At 62.1% G+C, this 20,156-nt stretch overlaps 4 protein-coding genes across 4 annotated transcripts; all 4 read left to right on the top strand.

Moving 5' to 3' along the window:
- Positions 1-1,863: 1,863 nt before the first annotated feature.
- Positions 1,864-4,638, top strand: LOC142049458 (uncharacterized). Its single transcript, XM_075077199.1, has 2 exons — positions 1,864-2,314; positions 3,250-4,638. Exons 1-2 carry the CDS (start codon positions 1,889-1,891, stop codon positions 4,366-4,368), a joined length of 1,545 nt encoding a protein of 514 aa, XP_074933300.1. The 5' UTR covers positions 1,864-1,888; the 3' UTR covers positions 4,369-4,638.
- Positions 4,639-5,883: 1,245 nt separating this feature from the next.
- Positions 5,884-10,768, top strand: DOHH (deoxyhypusine hydroxylase). The gene is made up of 5 exons (XM_075077021.1): positions 5,884-6,084; positions 6,421-6,759; positions 7,108-7,184; positions 7,404-7,641; positions 8,620-10,768. Exons 2-5 carry the CDS (start codon positions 6,486-6,488, stop codon positions 8,934-8,936), a joined length of 906 nt encoding a protein of 301 aa, XP_074933122.1. The 5' UTR covers positions 5,884-6,084; positions 6,421-6,485; the 3' UTR covers positions 8,937-10,768.
- An 894-nt stretch (positions 10,769-11,662) lies between these two features.
- SMIM44 (small integral membrane protein 44) lies at positions 11,663-12,586 on the top strand. Its single transcript, XM_075077022.1, has 2 exons — positions 11,663-12,032; positions 12,165-12,586. Exons 1-2 carry the CDS (start codon positions 11,792-11,794, stop codon positions 12,386-12,388), a joined length of 465 nt encoding a protein of 154 aa, XP_074933123.1. The 5' UTR covers positions 11,663-11,791; the 3' UTR covers positions 12,389-12,586.
- Positions 12,587-13,945: 1,359 nt separating this feature from the next.
- Positions 13,946-15,180, top strand: SMIM24 (small integral membrane protein 24). The gene is made up of 3 exons (XM_075077688.1): positions 13,946-14,050; positions 14,480-14,792; positions 15,005-15,180. Exons 1-3 carry the CDS (start codon positions 13,978-13,980, stop codon positions 15,093-15,095), a joined length of 477 nt encoding a protein of 158 aa, XP_074933789.1. The 5' UTR covers positions 13,946-13,977; the 3' UTR covers positions 15,096-15,180.
- The last annotated feature ends 4,976 nt before the right edge of the window (positions 15,181-20,156 follow it).

The following is a 20,156-nucleotide window of genomic DNA, read 5'->3' as shown; positions in this document are numbered from 1 at the left end:
GCGGGGCATGACGTCACCTCTCACCGCACTGACGTCATGGGATCATAGAATGGGTCGGAAGGGACCTTTAGAGGTCATCTCCAGCCCCCTGCCATGAGCAGGGACATCCAGACCAGGCTGCTCCAAGCCCCATCCTGATTCAGGGAATAAATAGTTAAACGTCACTAATGCAATCTAGTGTAGCTCAACAAATGCTGGGGCCTGAGCCAAAAGTTAGCCAGGATAATGAGGTAGCCTTGGGCTGTAAGATAACAGGAACAGCCTGCGGAATGACTAAAACTTGTTGCTTTGGGGGAATCAGAAAGGCTTCAGGACACCAAGTGCCTAAACAAAGTTACACTGCAGAACTACCAAACTCCTGTCTGGAAACCACCCTATGATCCCTGAGGTTCCACTCAGAAGCACCCAGGACAAACAGGCAACACTGCTGTAAGGGGCCTCGGGCAAGAATGCACTCAAGGACATCATCTTCCCAAGCCTGATGGGGAGTGTCCTGGGGGGGGTGCAAACAGCCTAGCAGCAGGCGCCAGTCACCAGCTGAAACCACAACAAAAGCAACTAAGGACGTCTCCACCTAGATAAGAGTCAGGACACCAGTTGAAACCAACACACCTTGCAATACACTGACAAGATTACTGGATGGGCCAACTCATGACCATATGTGGAAGAAGGGACTTAAAATGCATGGGTAGTTAAGATGAACGTATTATAATTAGTTCCAGGATATCTAATGCCTATGTATATAACTGAGCAATATAAGCTTTGTCCATCATGACTTGCAGTGTGCAAGTTAGGAGGAGCGATCCCCCTTGCACCCAGCACTGCAATAAACATACCTGCTTTATAACTCCCTGTGAGTTGCAGAGTTTGTTTCCATGCCTCAGTCCAGCCCCGTCCACCCCGTCCCGTGTGTCACCAGGGACAGGGCCTCCACAGCCTCTCAGGGCAACCTGGGCCACCGTTTCACGAGCGGCCAGGGCAGACCAACGGACAGACAGGGCTGGGTCTAGTGCAGGCGGTGATCCAGAGAGTGGCTCCAGCGAGGTGCGGGGTCATGATGCCTCGCTGCCTCCCGCCCCTGGCGAGAGCTGGTGCCGGAGCTTGGTCGATGGGCATGGCTTGGAGAGGGGAGCAAGCGCTGTGGCCTGAGAGGCTGCTCCCAGCCCCAGGCTGATGCTGGCCAGGAGGACTTGCTTCACCCGGGCCATCCCCAACACCGGCACCTGCACGAGAGCCAGCCTGAGCAGCGAACCCTTCCTGCTGTGCATGACCTTCCCTCCCGCCAGGCTGGCTCTGGTGGGGCTCGGAGCCTTTATTGTGGTTCGAAGGAGGCGGAAGACTCCATTTCCACAGATCATGTCTACCTGTAGCACCACAGTGCCGCCATAAGCCCATGCCAGTGTCCCACTGACAGCCTGTCCTGCACCGATGCCTGTACTGTGGTGATGCAACAAGCTGCAGGCATGCGATCCCCTGTTATTAGCGCTGCTTGGCCACCTGTGATTAACTGAGTATCTCTTTCAAGCTCCCTTGTATGTCATTTACAACACCAACAAGAAGCAGCCAGTAACTGGCAGGCTAAGAAGGACGTGAATCACTCCTGGAGTCCTGACACGAGGCACCCTGGCAGCCTCCTGGAGCAACGCTCCATCCGCTGTTGTCAGGTGGGACCTCAGGATGTGGAATATCCCCCACCATGGCACATCCCCAAAATCCAACAGGCTTTGGGGAACTCGGGCACTGCTCTCGGGGTGCAACCACGAGATTGGTGCTGCTGGCTTGTTATTGTTGGGGGGGTGGTTTGTTTTTCTGGGGCCGTTTCTCTCTGCAGCGCAGCCCGGCCTGCCTTGTTCCGCCTTCCCGCAGACGACACGCGTGTGCTGCGCGGATGGACGGCGCCGGGCTCCGTCCCGAACCCGAAAGCCCCCAGGCCGCCCGGCCCACGGGAGACCGGCGGCCTCCGCCCGCGGGCCGGGCCGGTGCCGGCGCCCCCCGCGCCGGGCGGGAGAGCGGGGCCAGGCGGGGCGGGCGCGGGTGGAGGCGGCGGTGCCTCCCCGTGCCGTCCCCTCCCGTCCCGCCCCCCGGTGCCGCCGTGACCCCGCGGCCGATCACTTCCAGGGCGGCCCCGGCTCCCGATTTGAAAATGCAGGAGCGGCTGCTGGTGCTGCTGTGCGCGCTGGCGCGGCGGCGGGCGGGCGGGCGGCGGGCCATGGCCGGGGCCGGCGGCGGCGCCGGTGCCGGCGGCTGGGACGGGCCGCAGCGGCGCGCCTGGCTCCGGCACTACTACAGCCAGCGGCAGAAGCGCCTCATGACGGTGACCGGGGGGGGCGCCGCGGGGGGCGCGCGATCGGTGCTGGACGGGAGGGACGCGGGGACGGGGAGGGTCGCGGGGACGGGGAGGGTGGGGGGCGGGAGGGGCGCGGCGGGCTCACGGGGACGCCACGGATGGGGGACACGGGGGACGTGCGGACAGGAAGGATGCGGGACACAAAGGACACGAGGGGAACGCAGAGGTCACAAAGGATGGAGAACGTGGGGGATAGGTGGGACGTGACGGATGGGGGGACACGAAGGAGGAGGGGCTTGAAGGACGTGGGATGTGAACCTAGGCACGAAGGACGGGGGGGCATGAAGGAGGGGGTGACACCAAGGGTGGGGGTCACAAAGGGTGGGGATAGGAAGGGCCTGGGCACACATGGCAGCGAGGACAAGCCATTGGGGGAAACATGGGCAACCCACTTCCCTGGGCAGCTGCCGAGGAAGGTGAAAAAAATCCTCTTTTTAGCTTAAATATCTCTTTTGTGATTCAATAACAGAAAAAAAATTTCCATCGATGGGCCAGGACCGTGGGTGCTTGCTCCCCCTTCCAAGTCATGACCGAGCCCGTACTTCGCTCGGTTGCAGGAAAGCAAGTAATAGACGTTAAAAAATAAAACCACAGAGTGGCTGGCCTCCCTGAAAGGGGACTTTTCCAGAAGGCTCCTTGTCTGTGGCACCTGGGCATCTTGTCCAGGGTCACAGCTATTGCATGGTGGGTTTCCGATGGGGCTTCCTAGGAATAGCAGAATTTGGCCCAGTGGTCATGCCAGTCCGGACCCCTGGCCAGGTGGCACTGGGCATCCTCCATGCTGTGAGCAGGTTGCTTCAGCTGGGTGGTCTTCAGAGGGGAGGTCCCAGCAAAGCGCTGGTGGGGGCTGCCAGTGGGGAAATGCTGTCTCACACTCCTCTTGTCTCCCCGCCATGCTGCAGCTCCTGATTGCTCGCCGGAGGAGAACCAGCTGCTACTTCTACCCCCGTGCCTGGCCCAGCATCAGGAGCGCAGACTGGTGGGAACGGGTGGTCCTGAAGGAGTTTGGGCCCCAGGACTGGCTGGAGAAGTTTCGGATGTCCAAGGAGACCTTCTTCTATGTCTGCAACCAGCTGCGGCCCGGGCTGGCTCCGCACAGTGCCCACTTCCACCCCCCTCTGCCCCTGGAGAAGAGGGTGGCTGTGGCCTTGTGGCACTTGGCCACCAATGTAGAGTACCAGACTCTCAGCCCGCTCTTTGGCGTGGGGCCCTCCACGGTGCAGACGTGTGTCCGGGAGGTGAGCTACGCCGTTGTCTTGCTGCTGAAACCCCTCTACCTCCGGCTGCCCAATGAGAAGGAGCTGGAGAACATGGTGCGCATCTTCCGCACCCGCTGGGGCTTCCCACACTGCATCGGCGCCCTGGACAGCCTTCACATCCCCATCCACCCACCCCTGCGCCTCAGTGCTGACTACTGCAATGGCCAGGGCTGGCACTCCATCCTGACGCAGGCCACTGTGGATGGGCTGGGCCAGTTCTGGGACGTCTCCACCGCCTTCCCTGGCAGCATGGAGAACAGTGCGGTCCTGGAGAGCTCCAGCTTGTGGGTGCTAGCCAAGGAGGGCCGGCTGTGCCCCAACCCTCCAAAGCATTTCATGGGGAAGGCGCAGAAGTATGTGCTGCTGGGCGATGCCACCTACCCCTTGCAAGACTGGATCCTCAAGCCCTACCAGGAGGACGAGAACCTCACCCAGCGGCAGCTGCAGTTCAACTACCGCCTGAAGCGGGCACACAGTGTGATTGAGAACGCCTTCCTGCGCCTGAAGGCGCGCTGGCAGATCCTCCTGAAGTGCGACGACTGCAGCCTCGAGCTGCTGCCCACCCTTGTCCTCGCCTGCTGCATCCTGCACAATGTCTGTGAAGCCCACGACAACCCCTTCAATGAGGAGTGGCTGGAGGGTGCTGAGCCGACTGAGCTACCCAAGCCCTGCCAGCCCCCGCCCGCTGCCATGGAGGATGGCCGGGCCGAGCAAGTGCGCGAGCTGATGTGCCAGTACTTCGAGAGCTGCGGGGAGGGCTGATGGGGCTGGGGGGAGAAGCAGCCCTGCGCATCCTTGCTCGCGGACTTCCCACAGGCTCTGGCAAACGTTGGCCCAGCAGTACCGGGCTGTTTGGCAAAGGACTGCGCCCTCTTGCCTGTGCCGAAAGCTGCCCACAGAGTGAGGAAGGCTGCCGGCTGTACCGGCTGTTCCTGGGACAAGGAGGGGGGTGGCTGCATCACACTCATGCTGGTTTTGCAGCAGTGGTTTCAGGCAGTGGAATGTATTTTGAGCTCTTGCTCTCTCCCAGGATTTGAATGGTCTGGTGCTGTGTTGTGTGCTGCGCGAGTAAAGCGGTGTTTGGGGCTGGGTGAGGGAGAGGGCTACCTGGGTCTCCCTTTCCTGGGAGCATGTCAGCCTGAAACCGGCAGGAGGCTTGAAATAAGAAGGCAAAACCCCTTTGAAGGCATGAAACTTGCTGCATAAACACACTTGGGAGGGAAAGAGAAGGAAGAGGCAGAGCAGTGACTTGCTGGGGGCTGGCACCAGCCCGGAATGAAATTGCATCCACTAACTCCTGCTCTGCTGCTGCGCAGGCAGCACATGCCACCCTCGCGGGGAGCAGGCTGAGCCATCGCAGCCTGGTGTCACTCCTTGCCCCTCTCCAGAGGGGTTTGCTGTGAGGGGCTGTGGCTCAGCCCCTGGGGTCCCTCCGTGTCCCACTGGCCAGCTCTTCCTGCCGGTGCATCTGATCTCTGTTCCTGGCCTGGCTACAGCGTGAGCAGCCACATGCAGGTCTGCCCCCGTATCATCTGGGAAATACAGCGGCTGTGGTTTATTCCCCCACCGTCCTCCTGCCTCAGGCTGGAGCCTGGTGGCACACTGCCTCCGCTGTGCCAGGGCAGGGCCGGCTGCCGGAGTGCAAAGGCACCTTCATCAGCCCTTTGCTGGAAGGTGGTAGGTGGGGGGAGCGGCACAGGCATGTCCTGTCGTGCCACCCTTCCCACAGGGCTGGGATCTGGTGCCTGTGGGGCTCAATGGGGCCAGGCTGTCCCAGCTGGAGCACTGGCAGCAGCTGGCAGAGCCCTGGTGGGGATGAACGAGGCCCTGAGTGCTGGGAGGGCAGCTGTTGGCTCCACCTGCCGCGACAGCACCCATGAAGGTGGCCGGCCACTGGGGCAACCACAGGGACCGTTCTGTGGGCACAGGGGTAGCAAAGCTGCGCAGGGAAGGGGCTCCTCATGGCAGAGTGGGGCCCGTGCCCCTCCCACACTGGCTTGGGTGGCCCTGGGGCAAGGGGCAGCACTGGGGGCCATGGGGGATGCCATGGTGGGGCCATGGGAGGCCATTTGGAGGGGCCATGTGGGCAGGCCTTGGGTGCTATTTGAGGAGGGCACCGGGGGTGAGCATGGGGGAGGCCATAGAGGGCTGCCATGGGGGTACTGTGGAGGAGGGATGGGGGACCCTTGGGGGGCTACGGAGGAGGCCGTGGGGGACCACGGGAGGCCATTTGGCCGGACCGCGTGACGGTTGCGGGGCAGCCCCGCCCCGCGCTCCGCCGCCATCGGGCATGCGTCTGCCGCTAACCCAGTTTCCCCGGCCGCTCCCACTCGGCGGGCGCGGGGGGGAAGGCAGCACACACCCACCTCCCCACACACGCGTGGACGGGCTCAGGGTGGCCCCGCCCTCCCCCACCCGGAAGTGCGGTGGTAGGAGCTACCGGCGCGGTCACATGAGGGCGCAGCATGGCGGCGCGGGGTGAGTGCGGGACCGGGGCCGGGGCCGGGCCGTCCCCCAGCGCTCCCCGGTCCGGCGGCTTCCGCTGAGCGCGGCTGGGCTGGGTGGGGCCCGGCCGGGCTGGCGCGGCGCGCGGTCCCTGTCGGTCCCGGGCGTCCGGTCAAGCCGGGTCCGGGTTCTTGCCGTGGGGTCCCGGGTCCGTTTCCGCTCGGTTCCCCGGTGCAGGGCCGGGTCTCGGCTTCCGCCGCCGGTACAGCCCCTCCGCCCCCGCCGGGCCCCGGCCCGGGGCGAGGAACCGGCTGGCGGCTGAGGGTGCCCTTGCCCCAGGGTCCCCCTGACCCCCTTCCCCGTGCACAGGAGTGTGACCGGAGGCAGCCCCGACGGCGGCCTGCGTGCGACTGCGGCCTGCCCGCCTCGGCGCCATGGTGACAGAGGAGGAGGTGGAGGCCATCGGCCGGACGCTGGTGGACGCGGCCCAGCCCCTGCCCGCCCGGTTCCGGGCCCTTTTCACCCTGCGCAACCTCGGCGGGCGCGCGGCTGTGGACTGGATCAGCCGGGCCTTCGGCGATGGCTCTGCGCTGCTGAAGCATGAGTTGGCCTACTGCCTGGGCCAGATGCAGGACGAGGCAGCCATCCCTGTGCTCATCCGGGTACTGGAGGACACTGCCCAGGAGCCCATGGTCAGGCACGAGGCAGGTACGATGGCAGTTCCTGCAGCTGTGGGGGCAGGGGACTTGTGGTTGCCTCCACCCGTACCGAACAGCTCATGATGGCCTGATCCAGCTTGGGTGTTTTGGCTCGGAAAACCCTGATGCTTGTAACTGCCTCACCACATGCCCTGGCTGGACTGGTTGGCCAAGCGTGCCCCTTCCTGCTGGTGAGGCTGGCTCCTGCCGTGTTTATTTGCCTGGCTGTCTCCTTTAAGATTGGTCAGAGTCAGACCTGTGTCCCCACTTTGGAGCTGGCTGAAGCTTTGCCAGAGAACACAGCAGGCCCCTTCTCCTGTTGATGCCTTGATAACGTCCTGATGTGTCCTTCCTTCAGGTGAAGCCCTGGGTGCCATTGGGAATCCGGATGTGCTGGATATCCTGAAACGCTATTCAGAGGATCCCGTGATTGAGGTGAGGCTCTTGGGGGTTGTTATTTCCCCTGGTGTGCAGCACTGCTGGTACAGGAGGGTGAGGCGGGTCTCCCTGGGGCAGCTCCTGGTCTGGGACAGGGACACCACAAGTGGCGTCCTGCCGTGTGCTGGTGCCTGGCTGCCATTGGGAAGTCCTGGGTGCCCTCCCACCACCATACAGTGCCATCCTGCAACCAGAGCTGTGTCACCATCCCCGCAGGTGGCGGAGACGTGTCAGCTGGCGGTGAGAAGGCTGGAGTGGCTGCAGGAGCACAAGCAGGAGCCAGGCGCCGGTCCCTACCTCTCTGTGGATCCAGCTCCCCCTGCTGAGGAGACGGATGTTGCCAAACTCCGCGAAACCCTCCTGGATGAGTCACGCACACTGTTTGACCGCTACAGGGCCATGTTCGCCCTGCGAAACCTGGGAGGCCAGGCTGCCGTGTTGGCGCTGGCGGATGGTAAGGGCCAGTGCAAGGCTACCTGCAGTCTCCTCTTAAGTCTATACAGGTTAATCTGGGATTAGCCCTTCCCAAATCCAGGGCTGCCAGAGCTGTGGGCCTCTTCTTAAGCTCTTCACATGTTTATTTCCACAGCTGCTGTCCCCCCCACTTGCTTGCAAGAGCTGCATCGCAAAGTACTTGGTGCTCTCTGGTGTTTCACAGCCCCCTTGCTCTATTCCAGGCCCCCTTTCTCTATGGGTCCAGCGGGGAGAGGGCACAGCCTGTAATGTTGGCTTGGGACCAACCAGTCTGACGTGGTGGGACCCGTTGGAAAGTCAGGGGCTGCCAACCTCATCCTGGAGTTTGGGAATAGCTCTGGAGAGGGGAGCAAGTGTCTCCTGAGTGGGAAGGGGCAGACCACAGCCCAGGAACTGTTTGGACCCACCCCCCAGCCCAGGGGAAGCAGACGAGGCTCTTAACCCATCTGGGATGAGCTGAGGGCGTTTCTGCACTGTGAGATGAGCCATGCAGGGATCTGTGATCTCCTGCTGCGGCTGTTCAGTCCCACAGCATGGGAGGGCTTGAGGCTGTGGCTGTGCTGCCAGTCCACCCCAGGCACATCGTGCTGGTGGGGCAGGGCCTGTGGGCAGTGCAGGCTCTCCAGGGCAGGCGAGGGTGCCGGCGCCTCTGCCGGGAGGGTGGCTGCTGTTGTCACGAGAGGGCGTCCCTACACCACCAGGGCATGGCTGCAGTTGTGTGGTGCCAGCGCTGCCACAGCTGAGTTGGGGTCAGGGAGCAGGGTGGGACAGCCCTTCCCATTGGTATTTTTTCCCTTTCCCCAAAAGCCCCCAAAGGTCTGGGGATGGCGACTGCCAGGTCTAACCCTCAGGCCAGCCTGCCCCATGGCTTCCCCTGGCTTCTGGGTTGGGGGCTTCGGCCAAGCATCCCAGTGTGCTTTGGGGGCAGTGGCGGCTCACCCTCACCACCTCCTTGCAGGACTGCACTCTGGCAGCGCCCTCTTCCGCCATGAGATCGGCTATGTGCTGGGCCAGATGCAGGATGAGGCCTGCGTCCCACAGCTGACAGCTGCACTGCGCAGCCGCACCGAGAGCCCCATGGTACGCCACGAGTGTGCTGAGGCCCTGGGCTCCATCGCCCGCCCCTCCTGCCTGGAGACCCTGCGTGCCTTCGCCCACGATGAGGAGCGGGTCGTGCGGGAGAGCTGTGAGGTGGCACTGGACATGTACGAGTACGAGAATGGCACCCAGTTCCAGTACGCCGACGGGCTCTGCAAGCTGCAGGCCTCTGCCTGAGCGCCAGCTGGAGGGGCGCGGGCTGGGCATGCTGCCTCTCACCCTCCTTCGGCTGTGCTTTCATGGGTGCCTCCATCAACATGGATCCATGCCTTGCCGCAGCAGAGGTGGAGGAGGAACTGGATTTGCGCTCTGGCACAATTACAGCCGCCTTCTCCCTTCAAATCCAGGCTAAGCTGTTACTTGCCCTCCCCCTGCCCCACCACTCCCCATTTCCTGGATCTGCCCCTCTTTACCTGCCAGGATCAGCACTGCCTGCCCACAGCCTGGCACAGGGCTTGGACCGAGCGGGCTCTGCTCTGCAGGTCAGAGCCTGTCACGGCTGTGCGGGGCCCAGGGCTGCTCTGGGCTTGTGCTGCCATGGCAGCTTGGTGTGAAACAGCTCCACTTTCCCTGCCTGAGCTTTGCTGGGGCGCCAGGGCTGGCTTTGGGCACTTGCTCTCAGGTTGTTGAGATGCGATGCCTCGAAGGTGCTGGTGCCGAGCTGGGTCCCTCCTTGCCTCTGTGGTGGAGGAGCTGTTGTGGGTTTGGCCTCTCCTGTCAGGGCAGGCTGGGACTGTGCTTGCGGCAGCCTTTGCCCTGGGATGGGGGTTGTTTCATGGCAAAGTTTGGAAGATTTGGCTGCACTTTTTCTTTCTGCAGGGAATGGCACTGCCATTAGGGCTTACAGGGTGAGGCAGAGCCTGCCCAGACTTCCCTCTGTGTTTAACCAGACCTGGGAGGGCTGGGGCTGGTGTCTGCTGCCAGCACTCAAACCCCTTGGGCAGGCCTGCGTGGGCACAGGAGGGGCTGGCAGGGAATAAAGCACTGGTGGGGGGAACTCCCATGTGATTTGAGCTGTGATTTAGCCCTTGTCTGGATGTGGGGTGCACCCAGTGCTGAAGGGTCAGGCCCTGATGGGTAGCCCTGGAGCTGCTATGATAGAATCATATAAGAGAATCATTTAGGTTGGAAAAGACCTTTAAGACCATTGAATGCAACCATAATGGGTGGAGTCCCTGATGGTACGGGGTAAAACTGTCGTGTCCCCCCCCCAAGCAGGCCCAGGTAGGAAGGCAGATGTCTATGGGGTGCCCCAGGAGCCCCCACGGTGGTGCTGCCCAGTGGAGGGGCTGGTGGAGTCCTGCTGTGCCATGGGGACTGGTGTCCTGCTGACAGGGATTTTCCCCTTCAAAGTCTGCCTCTGAGTTGATCCCAGCCTCGATTGTCTTAGTCCCTAAAGCCACTGCTGTGATCAGCCCAGCATCCCTGGGGCTCTGGTGCTTGGGGACAGCTGGAGCAGGGAGCCCCAGCCACAGCCTAGTCTGGCCCAGTTCAGGACCCCATGGGAGAGGCTTTTACTGGAGCATGACCACTTTTGGTCACCCATACATGCTTACTGGAAGTCAGACCTGCATGCCCGAGTGCTCTGGATGGGGTCACTCGCATGTGATGTGGAGGATGAGGGCCCCAAACCTCTATAACTTCGCATTGGAGGTGACCTGATGTTTTCACAGTTTGGAGTCAGCAGATGCCGTGTGGCTTCTTGCCCCCCCTTCCCTCATCCTCTGTAGCCTCTGAGTAATGGGCAGGACCCAGCTGGCACCGCCAAGCTCTGGTGGTCTTTGTGCTCATCTCCATCCCTGTGGGTGCCAGGGCAGGGCAGTGGCATGTGCTGTTTCCCCCTTGCCTCGTTACTGGTGTAAGGTGGCTGCCAGCTCCACACCGGGACATTACCGGCACGGGGGATGTGGCACGCTGCCTGTGTGTTTGTCTCCACTCCGGCTGCTCAATCCTTGCTCTCCACTGTTCCCACAGGTGACTTGCTCAGGCCATACAAGGCTGTTTCAAAATTTCTCTGTGCCAGTGTTTTCCTTCACTCCCCCAACACCTTTTAAGCCCAAATTGGAACGAAACTGGCATTTTTGCGGCCAGGATCTGGCCAGGGGCGACCTGGGTGCAGCAGAGCTGGGATGTGTGCCGGGGTGGAGGAGGGCCTGGGCGTTGAGCCCTGACTTGGCACCGAATCCCACAGGCACCTTCATCCCTCCCTGGCCAACCCACCTGGGGAAGGGTTTGGGTTTACTCTTTCAAGGCTGCTGCTGGTCCGGGCCAAAGCCTGCACCCTCCTGGTGCAGAGAGCAGTGGTTTGAGGTGGTGCCCGGCCTCTGCACCCTGCTGCAGGCTGCTCCTCGCTGGAGGAGCGGTGCTGGGCACTGGCGTGCCACATGTGGTGGCCAACGTGATGGCCCCTCGCCGTGGGCTGCTTTGCTGTGGCTGGACTCCGTGCAGCAAAGGGGTCTCTGTGGACATCCCCCCAGCGTGGGGCTGTGACACCTGTCCCCTCCATCTGTCACCTCCTGGCTTGGAGGGTGCCGTGTACTCTGGGGCAGGGTGTTGCTGCCAGGATTTCACACCATCTGCTCGGGGGATACAGGGAGGGATTTAACCAAGCTCAGGGGAGGCGGGGGGAGGCCTTGAGGCATCCTTCCCCATCCCTGCCTTTGGGGGTTCTCCAGCTGCAGACAATTCCCCTCTCCCAGAGGGACTGAGGTACCGGCAGTGCTGCTGGAGGGGCAGATTCTGGGGAGCCTGAGCCATGTCGGAGCCTGCTGGTTGCCCCCCAGGCTGAGCCCACTGGGGCTGTGCCGGATTAGCAGGCACTAAGCTCCTTCCCATGGATGCGGTGTCCTTTGCGGCAGCGGGCAAGTGGTTCCCCCTCACACAGGGCCACTGAGCGAGCATGGGGACCCTGCTTTCCCTGTGAGCCACCGGCACCAAGGAACCTCCTGGACCCTGATGCCACTTCTCCCCTGTGGCCCCCCGGGTGGCAGAGGCTTTGGTAGCTCGGGGCTGGGGCGCAGGGGGAGCTGGCAATGGCCTTGGCAGGGGGCACCTCACCCCCCAGCACCGAGGGGGCATGGGGGCCGCGGCACTTGCTGCAGTCTCCCCCCGAGGAGGATGGGGTGCTGTATGTGGACTACAAGCCCCCGGCCCTGGACAGCATCCGCCTGCCCCGCTACGTCCTTTACCTGGTGATGGCTGCCACCCTGGTGCTGGTGGTGGCATATGCCATCGTGGGGCACCTCATCAAGGACCTGGTGCACGACTTTGCCGGTGAGTGCTGCCCAGAGCAGGACTGAGCTTTGGGGCTTCTTATGGGGCTCGGTGGGGGGCAAGGGGGACCCCCAAACCCAGAGCCTTTGCTGTGGCAGGGATGTGCCATTGATGACTCCGTCTCTCCCACAGACTGGGCATTCGGGCCCAAGCTGGAGGAGGAGAAGGCCGTGATGGCTGAAGGGACCATGCCAGAGGTGGAGTGGCTGGAGGAGGACGGGGCACCAGCACAGGGGGAGCTGGAGAGTGAAGGCGCTGGTGTCCTCCCTGGCATGGACATCCCGCTGGGGCTGCTCGCTGCCACCCGGCACAGCTCCATCTCCTTCGCCGACTCCCATAAGAAGAGGTTTTTTTAGAGCCAGGGACTGCCCCCCCACCCCACCCCTGGTACCCCGCAGCCATGCACCCCCAGCTGTTGGGTCACAGCATGGCCCTGGCCCCAGGCTGGGGCGCAGGGGTGACACTGCCTGGTGCTGGCACGTGGCTGCACTTATCTCGGGGCTGCTGTCACTGCCCCCCCCAATAAAGCAGCCTGCTGCAGGCCTGTCCGCTCACCCCTCAGCCAGCCATGGGCATGGGAGGTGGTGGGGCTGGGACACCCCAACCTTCACCTGGGTGCAGCCGTGTCCCTCGGCGGAGGTGCCACCCCTGGGCACGGGTGTGTGGGGAGAGATGCGTGTGGACACGGGTGGGGATGTAAAGGTGGGTGCTGAGGGGTGCAAGCCCCTGGCGCAAGGGCACACCCTGGGCATGGGTGCAGACATGTGTAAGCGCAGACATGGATGTGCACACACGTGCACACGGGCACGTGTGCACACAGGCAGGCGTGCGTAGGCACAATCCTGCGCAGATGCGCAGAGAGGGACAGACAGACAGCTGTACACTGAGGCTGGATTTGCCCCCGCTGGCCCCCTTGGTGCCCTGACACTGCCAGGCTGTGCCCCGTCCCAATGGGGCAGAGCGCGGGGGCAGAGCGCGGTGGCGCCCACATGAGCCCCCAAAGCCAGTCTTGGGAGGGCAAAGCACCCACAAGCCCCACTTGGGCTTTGGGGGATGGGTACTGGGGATAGTGGCTGCATCATCCGGACCCCCCATCCCCTGCCTTAAACCCAGGCTGGGGCTGCCCACCCATCACATCCCTCTGGGGGTGACAGTATCCCCATGTCCCCAGGCTCCTCCTTCCCCCTTGGGGAATTGCCAGGAGCAGGGCGGCCCTGCCGAAGCCCACGGTCTGTCCCTGGGCTGCTGCCAGCCACCCTGTGTCTCAGTTTCCCCCGTGCCTCGGTGGGTGTGGGGGCTGTGAGGCGGAGCAGAACAGCTCACCCTGCTGCGGTCTTGCTGGTAACACTGTTAATATTTAGCTCTTCGTGGTAGCCGGGCGCTCCCTGGGCACACGATAGGGTCCCACCAGCAGCAGCCGTTGCTCTGGGGCCCAGCTGGTGGGGGCGTGGCACTGCCCCCCCCCCCCCCCCACTGCCCTGTCCCCACAGTGTGGCAGGGGATGGGGCTGTGGAGTTGGGGCACTGGCCCGGATCTGCCCCATGGGCAGCAGGCAGGGTGGGCACTCCTCTGCACATCTGCCCAGCTGTTGGTGCATCCATCCACCTACCTGCTCACCCACCCATCTGTCTGTCCCTCCAAACACACACCCATACACCCATCCATCTCTCCCTCCCTCCCTTCACTCACCTACCCCAGGGAGGGGGACCCCTTGCGGTGGTGGCCACTGGGGGCCACAGGTGTCGGTGGCTGAGCTGGGGGAGAGGTGCCACCTCCCAAGGATTACAAAAGCCACGTGGCCATGGCACTTGGTGGCACTTGTCCTCTTGAGCCCAATAAAAGCTGCCCTTTGGCCAGTGGCCCTGGGTGCAGAGGGTGGCACCTGCGCTTGGCCCCAGCAGCAGCACGGGAGCAGGATCCGACGGTGCCCCAGCCTCTGCCCGAGATGCCGAGGGCCTCGCAGCCCCTCTTGCTCCTTGTCTTCCTTGTCCTCACCACCACCGCCCAGGGACAGGCTGGTAGGTGCCCCCATGGTCCCCCGGTACTCCTGTGCCCCAGGGTGCCCTGAGGGGGGTGGCTGTGCCTGCCCTGAGCCATCGGATCAGCTCCTGGGAGACCTTCCCAGTAGGACCAGTCCATCCCAGTGCCCTGGCAGCAACCATTTTGGGGTCACCCATCTGCTGTCCCAGTGCTCCCCACCATGCCAGCCACCCTGCACTCTCCTGGGGACAGGCTGGCTGTGCCGGGGTGGCTTCCTTGGCACCCAAGGGATGGTGGGGTGGCGGCGGCGCCTGCCAATGTCTCCTGGTGTCCCCAGCATCCACCGGTGCCAGGCTCAGCATGGCCAAGTCCCTGTGCTGTGGGATGAGGGTCCCGTTCCCAGCAGGATGGGGTCCCCCTGAGGCCATCCCCATCCCTCTCCCTGTCCCTGTCCCCCTGCCAAGCAGGCACTGGCCCCAAGGAGCTGCAGCCCTGGCTTGTCAGCCTTACAGCTGTCGTCGTCTTCCTCTTCATCGTCTTCGTGCTCCTGCTCGTCAGCCGGCTCTGGCAGATGAGGATGCACAGGTGGGCCCGTGTGGCAGGGACGCATCCTGCACCCGCCTCGGCGCGGGGTGCTGGCGCGGGTGGGGCCGCAGGGTCCGGCCATGCCCGAGGCTGGGAGCAGGGTGCGGGCTCGGGACGGGGCGATCCCCGGGCACTGCTCAGCCCCTCTCTCCCCTCGCAGGAAGCAGGGCGGCCTCCAGGAGCCCCAGGGGACTGACAGGTACCAGGGCGGGGGGGCTGCGGGGCTGGCAGCGAGCCCGCCCTGGCCGGGGCTCGCCCGGCTCTGGGGACGGCCACGTGCTGGCGGTGCCGTGCGTGGCCCGACGTGCCCTGGGCGTGGCCGAAGGCGGCGGTGGCACCCCAGGGGAGCGGGCCGGGGGTGCCCCATCGCGGGGGGCCATGCCTCCCTGACGCCTCGTTCCCGGCAGGATGGAGCACGTCGGCTGCGCCAACCCGGCGGCCGAGGACGGCAACGAGGAGAACGACGGCGAGGAGCAGAGCAAGGCCACGTCATTCTGAGGCGGTGGTCGTCCCCTGCCCCGCCGGTGGCCGGCCCTGGGGACCCCCCCGCCGGGCACCGCGCCCTCAGCCCCATCCGCGGGGCGCGGATCCGCGCCGGGTTTTGCAGGGCGGCCGCGGGGCGGGAGGTGCCGCGGCGGCCCCGGCTACCGCCAGGACCCGGCGCGGATCCGCCGCCCGCCGGAGTGGATCGGGAAGGGTGGCGGCCGGGGTCAGGAGCAGGCGGGCGGTCCCGCCGTGGGGGGGCGGGGGGTGCCCTCGGCTGTACCCCAGTAAAGGTCCCCAGCTTGCTCCGGCGCAAGCGTCTGGTGTCACCGTGCTGGGGATGGGGCTGTCCTGTGGCCGCCGTGGGGCTCTGCACCCCCAGGATGGGGTCTGCGGCGCTGCCCCGAGGGTGCTGGGTGCGGGGGCACCCCTGGGTGTCACCGGGGCAAGGGACAGTGAAGGGTTCATGGCATGCGATGAGCTGCCAGGCCTCAGCCACCTCAGCACGGCTGAGAGCTAGTGTTGGGCCACGCTGCTGCCCCAACGCCCCCGAGCCGGCCATCCTGCCCCACGTCCTGGGGTGCTGGGACCCACGGGTGTCCTGGGGGTGTCTGCCCACAGCACCCCCAGCTGGCCTGAGCAGCTCTTCGGGACGGGGACTGAAGGGGTGATGAGCAGCTTTGGACAGCAACATCATACGGGTGAGGGCGATGATGTCATATGCACAAGACGGTGATGTCACATGGAGAAGGTCGGGATGCAGAGGAGGTGGCGGCAGCGCCGCACCCCCACGCGAGCCCACAGCTGCACCCACCTGTGTCCCCGTCCCTGCAGGTCCCCTCCACGCTTGCCCTGGCCCCCTGGCTCAGCCCCACTCCCCATCCAGGCCAAGGGTACCCACGGGTGGGGGTCCCCCCTCCAGGGTGATGGGCGCCTATAGCACAGCACGGCTCTGCTCCAGTACACCTGAGTGCCCCCCGCCAGCTGGGACACCTGGTTCCTCCCCTGGGCCAGGCGCTGTGCCTCAGTTTCCCCTGGGGCAGTGAAGGAAGGGCGGAGGCAAGCTGGAGTTGAAGCATAGCTTGTTTAATTTTTATACATTTTTTTTTTGTCTTTTTTTTTTTCTTTTCTGTTTTTAATCTTTTTTTTGTGTGTCAGTTTCTTGTTTTTTGTTTTTTTCTTCTTTTTTGTCTCTTTTTCTCTTTTTTGCATAGGGGAAGGGGGGGAACAAGGAACAAAAAAAAACCCAACAAAAAAAACAAAATTAAAAAAAAAACAAAAAAGAAAAGAAAACAAAAAAACCCCAAATCCATAGTCACGGTCAGTAAATGGTATGTAGGCAGGAGCGGCGGCTATTGGTAATGGCTGCGTACAATGGTATAATCAAATATTGTGAAGCACCAGGGACGCGAGCGGGGGGCTCGGGGGGGGTCATGCAGGGGCCGGAGGGGGGGGGGACACAGCTGGGGGGGTCCCAGCCCCGGCTCGCAGCCCTGGTGCGCTCGGCGGGTGTGTAACGGCTGTGGCAAGCGAGAAGCGAGAATCCGGCTAACTAATAAAATATAACTGCAAGGGAGGGGGCACCCACCCAGCGCCCCGCAGGGCGGGGAGGGGGGACCCCCCGAAAAGGCGGGCGAGGGCAGCCGGTGGCGTGGAGGCACTGCGGCGGGATTTTTGGTATGGGTGTGAGTCATGGTCCTGCCGGCTGCCACCTCGACGCCTTTTTGGGGTGGTTTCTCTCCTTTTGCCGCTCTTTGCCCTGGGAGGGGAGCTTGGGGGGGTTGGTTCCTCCCCCCCCCCGTCTCTCCCTCTGCTCCCGCCTGCCCGTGGGCATCATGCAGGGCACCCATGGGTGCTGGCCGCCCCAGCCGGCGGTGGGAGCCCAGGGAGGGACAGAAAGCAGCAATTCCAAACCCATAGTACAAAAAAAAAAAGAAAAAAAAGAAACAAAACAACAACAAACAAGACATATATATATATATAGGGGTTTTTATATATATATATATATATATATATATATATATATATTCCTTTGCGCTTTAAAGTACCTTAACTGTGTGTCGGCCCGCAGGGACCTGCGCCCACCTCTGGCCCCTGCAGCCCCATATATATGTATGTGGAGAGAGAGAGAGATATATATATGTACAAGTTATTTTTTTTTTTTATTTATAAGTCACAAGGACTATTTTTTTCATTCATTTTTTAAGCCGACGAGCCCGACTAAAAACCCTCTAGGAGAGACTGTAGTGCATGAAATCCCCACAGGAGCCCCGGGCGCAGTGATTGTCGAGCGGACCCCCCACCATGTCCCCTACCTGCCGGGGAGGGCCCCCTCGGAACATCCCCAGTGACGGGGGCCCTCCCGCTTCGCGCCCACCCCAGCTGCGGCCACTGAGCCCAGAGGCCGTGGGGGGGGATTAAAAAATAAGGGCGAACAATTAAAAATAATAATAATAAAAAAAAATTAGTGGTCGTCCCCCCGTCCCCATGTGGCCAGTGCCCCCCAGCGAGGAGTGGGGGGGGGTTTGCATATCCCCTTCGGGCAGAGCCGTGGGGTGAGGGTTAGGCCCTGGGGTGGTGGGTGTTGGGGCGAGCAGTGCAAAGACCCCAGGGGTGGTGGGGGCTTCCCAGACCCCCAAGGGAAAGCCCCCAGCCCAAGCCCCCGCTGCCGCCCTCCAGGGTGGGGGGGCATCGAGTTGATTATTTTTTTGCCTTTTTTTTTTTAACATGTTTTAAGGTGCTTTTCTTGCCAAGGGCGGGTTTTGGGGGGGCTGTGGCCTCAGCCTGGCCAGATGTGCTGCAGGCCCCGGCGGGGGGTGGGGGAAAGGCAGCAAAAGGAGGGGTGCGGGGAGGACCCCGGATGGTGTCCCTGTGGGTCTGGGGGCTTCCTCGGGGCAGGGGGACCCAGGCCTGAGGGGCGCCAGCGCCCCTCGCCTCCCCCCAGACCCCGTGCTTGCCGTGGGGGGCTGCCCCAGGGGCCCCCCACTCACTCCCTCCACTGGCTGGCGTCTGGTCACCACTGAGAAATGCTTTCATTAATGATTTTTTTTTTTTGCTTTGAGCTGATCCTTTTCTAGTCTTAAAACCCTTTTTCTTTCTTTTTTTTTTTTTTTTTAAATTTCCTCTCTTTTTTTAATATCCTATTTTTAAAATTTATTTTCCCCCAACTGGACACTAGCCTCCCGCTCCCTGTGTTGCATTGTCCTTGCAGAAATCAATACTGCACCTTGCATAAAGAAGAGTCTCCCAAGAATGTTCCCTTGCCCTGTGGGACCCCCAACACCCCACACCGGAGGGCGCGACCCCGGCGGGACCTGACACACCCCCCCCATCCCCCACTAATACTTTTGGACACACACAGAAAAAAAAAAAAATTAAAAAAAAACTGTTGACGACGACGTTTCTTCATTACAAAGCAGCAGCGACGCGTGGTGCCACCTGCCCATTGGTGTCACGACCTGCGTCAGTCCTCAGCCTCAGGTGGGGGCTTGGGGTGGGGGGGTGTCTCTCTCTCCGGCCGGTGGGACGCTTGGGTTTTAAGGCAAATTCTGGATTTTTTGGGAGTGTCAGGATCCTGCTCGGCAGCAGGGAACAGGCGAGAGGGAACCCCCTGCCAGGTCTTTGCCTGTTCCCAGCTGCGCCAGCTGGAGCCCCGGAGCTGCAGCTGATGTTGATGGAGGTGGGGAGGGGGCTGCGGCCCCCCCCGATGCCAGCCCTTGGTGGGGTTGCGGGGGGGGCACAGCTACATTCACACGGTTCCATTCCTGTCACGAGAGCAGCTGGGCTCAGCACTCCCGGCCCTGCGCCCCACTGAAAACTAATTAAAAAAGGGGTGGGGTCCCAAGGGGTGTGTGTGGGATGCTGTAGCCCCCACAAAAGGGCTCAGTCATGGGGGTCCCCATCCCTGGTCCTCCCCACAGGGACCCCCAGACCAGACCCTTGTCCATCCTGCCACGCCCGGACCCCTGGGCTCCCCCAGGCATTACGGGGAGGCTTTGAGCCAGGGTGGGGGTCGGGGGGTCCCTGCTGCCTCCCGCCTCGCTGCCTTTGGTTGCTGTAAGCAGAAAAACAAAATAAAAACCCCCGAAAGGGAAGGAAAAAAAAAAAAAAGAGAAGAGGCAAAGCAAAGGGGTGGCCGGGCACCCCCAAGGGCCCCCCGGCCGGGCCCCCCGCCAGACCCCCTTTGCCGGCGCAGCCGAGCGGCTATTGCATATTCCGGTGTGTTGGCGCAGAGGATGCATCGGTATTACCAACTGGAAGACATTTCCGAGGGGGGAAAATTGGTTAAAAAAATAACAATAATAGAGAGAAAAGGGACTTTTCCGGCCGAGAAGAAGCCATGCAGGAGGCGAGGTGGGGGTGGCCACCCCCGGCATCCCCGGCCCCCCGGGAGCCCCAGGCATGCAGCGACTCCCTCGCACTGATATCAGGTCCGGTAATACTTAGTCTTCGAAGGCAAGGCACATCATGTGGTATAAAATTTCGTGCAAATTAGGAAAACATGGAATTTTTTTTTCTTGTGTGTTTTTTTTTTTTTTACGGCTTTTTTTTTCTTTTATACAGAATTTTTTTTTTCTCTGCTTTTTTTTTTTTTTCTCTTTTGCTGAAGGGGGAAGGTAGAGCCGGTTAATACAGTCTGCCATGCACAGCATCAGCCATCCGCGGCTGGGTTGAGCCAGGTCACCAGATCCTGTTAAAGCACCATGCAGTTTGTCTTTTTTTTTTTTTTGTCTTTTTCTTTTTTTTTAATGTGTTTCTTTTCTCAGATCTTTTAAAAAAAAACCAGGTTTCCCTCTCCGCCAAGCGCTTTTTTTTTTCCCCCTCTTTTTTTTTTGGTGGGTTTTCTCCTTTTCTTGTCCTTTCTGATTATTTTTCTCTCTCCCGGGATTTCCTGCGTCAGCCCTTTCCCCGGTGCTGCGCCGCGGGTGGGCAGGATCCGGCCTTGCTGTGCCGTCCCAGGGGTGTAGGAAGCGGGGTAAAGCGGGGGGCCAGCGGACTGGGGGATGCGATGCCGGTGGTCCGTGGGGCAGCTCTGAGTGCCAGGGGAGGGGGCAGGCAAGTAGCAGCGGTGGCACT

The sequence above is a fragment of the Phalacrocorax aristotelis genome, chromosome W (genome assembly GCF_949628215.1).
Source record: "Phalacrocorax aristotelis chromosome W, bGulAri2.1, whole genome shotgun sequence".
Taxonomy (NCBI): Eukaryota; Metazoa; Chordata; class Aves; order Suliformes; family Phalacrocoracidae; genus Phalacrocorax; species Phalacrocorax aristotelis.
Note: the sequence above shows the minus strand (reverse complement) of the source record. Positions and strands in the feature narration are given on the sequence as shown.

Coding starts and splice junctions, on each gene's coding strand:
- SMIM44 (XM_075077022.1), top strand. CDS start 11,792: ATGGCCTTGGCAGGGGGCACCTCACCCCCCAGCACCGAGGGGGCATGG. Junction 12,033..12,164: donor CCTGGTGCACGACTTTGCCG/GTGAGTGCTGCC, acceptor TCTCTCCCACAG/ACTGGGCATTCGGGCCCAAG.
- LOC142049458 (XM_075077199.1), top strand. CDS start 1,889: ATGGACGGCGCCGGGCTCCGTCCCGAACCCGAAAGCCCCCAGGCCGCC. Junction 2,315..3,249: donor GGCAGAAGCGCCTCATGACG/GTGACCGGGGGG, acceptor GCCATGCTGCAG/CTCCTGATTGCTCGCCGGAG.
- DOHH (XM_075077021.1), top strand. CDS start 6,486: ATGGTGACAGAGGAGGAGGTGGAGGCCATCGGCCGGACGCTGGTGGAC. Junction 6,760..7,107: donor CATGGTCAGGCACGAGGCAG/GTACGATGGCAG, acceptor TCCTTCCTTCAG/GTGAAGCCCTGGGTGCCATT. Junction 7,642..8,619: donor CGTGTTGGCGCTGGCGGATG/GTAAGGGCCAGT, acceptor ACCTCCTTGCAG/GACTGCACTCTGGCAGCGCC.
- SMIM24 (XM_075077688.1), top strand. CDS start 13,978: ATGCCGAGGGCCTCGCAGCCCCTCTTGCTCCTTGTCTTCCTTGTCCTC. Junction 14,051..14,479: donor CACCGCCCAGGGACAGGCTG/GTAGGTGCCCCC, acceptor CCTGCCAAGCAG/GCACTGGCCCCAAGGAGCTG. Junction 14,793..15,004: donor CCAGGAGCCCCAGGGGACTG/ACAGGTACCAGG, acceptor CGTTCCCGGCAG/GATGGAGCACGTCGGCTGCG.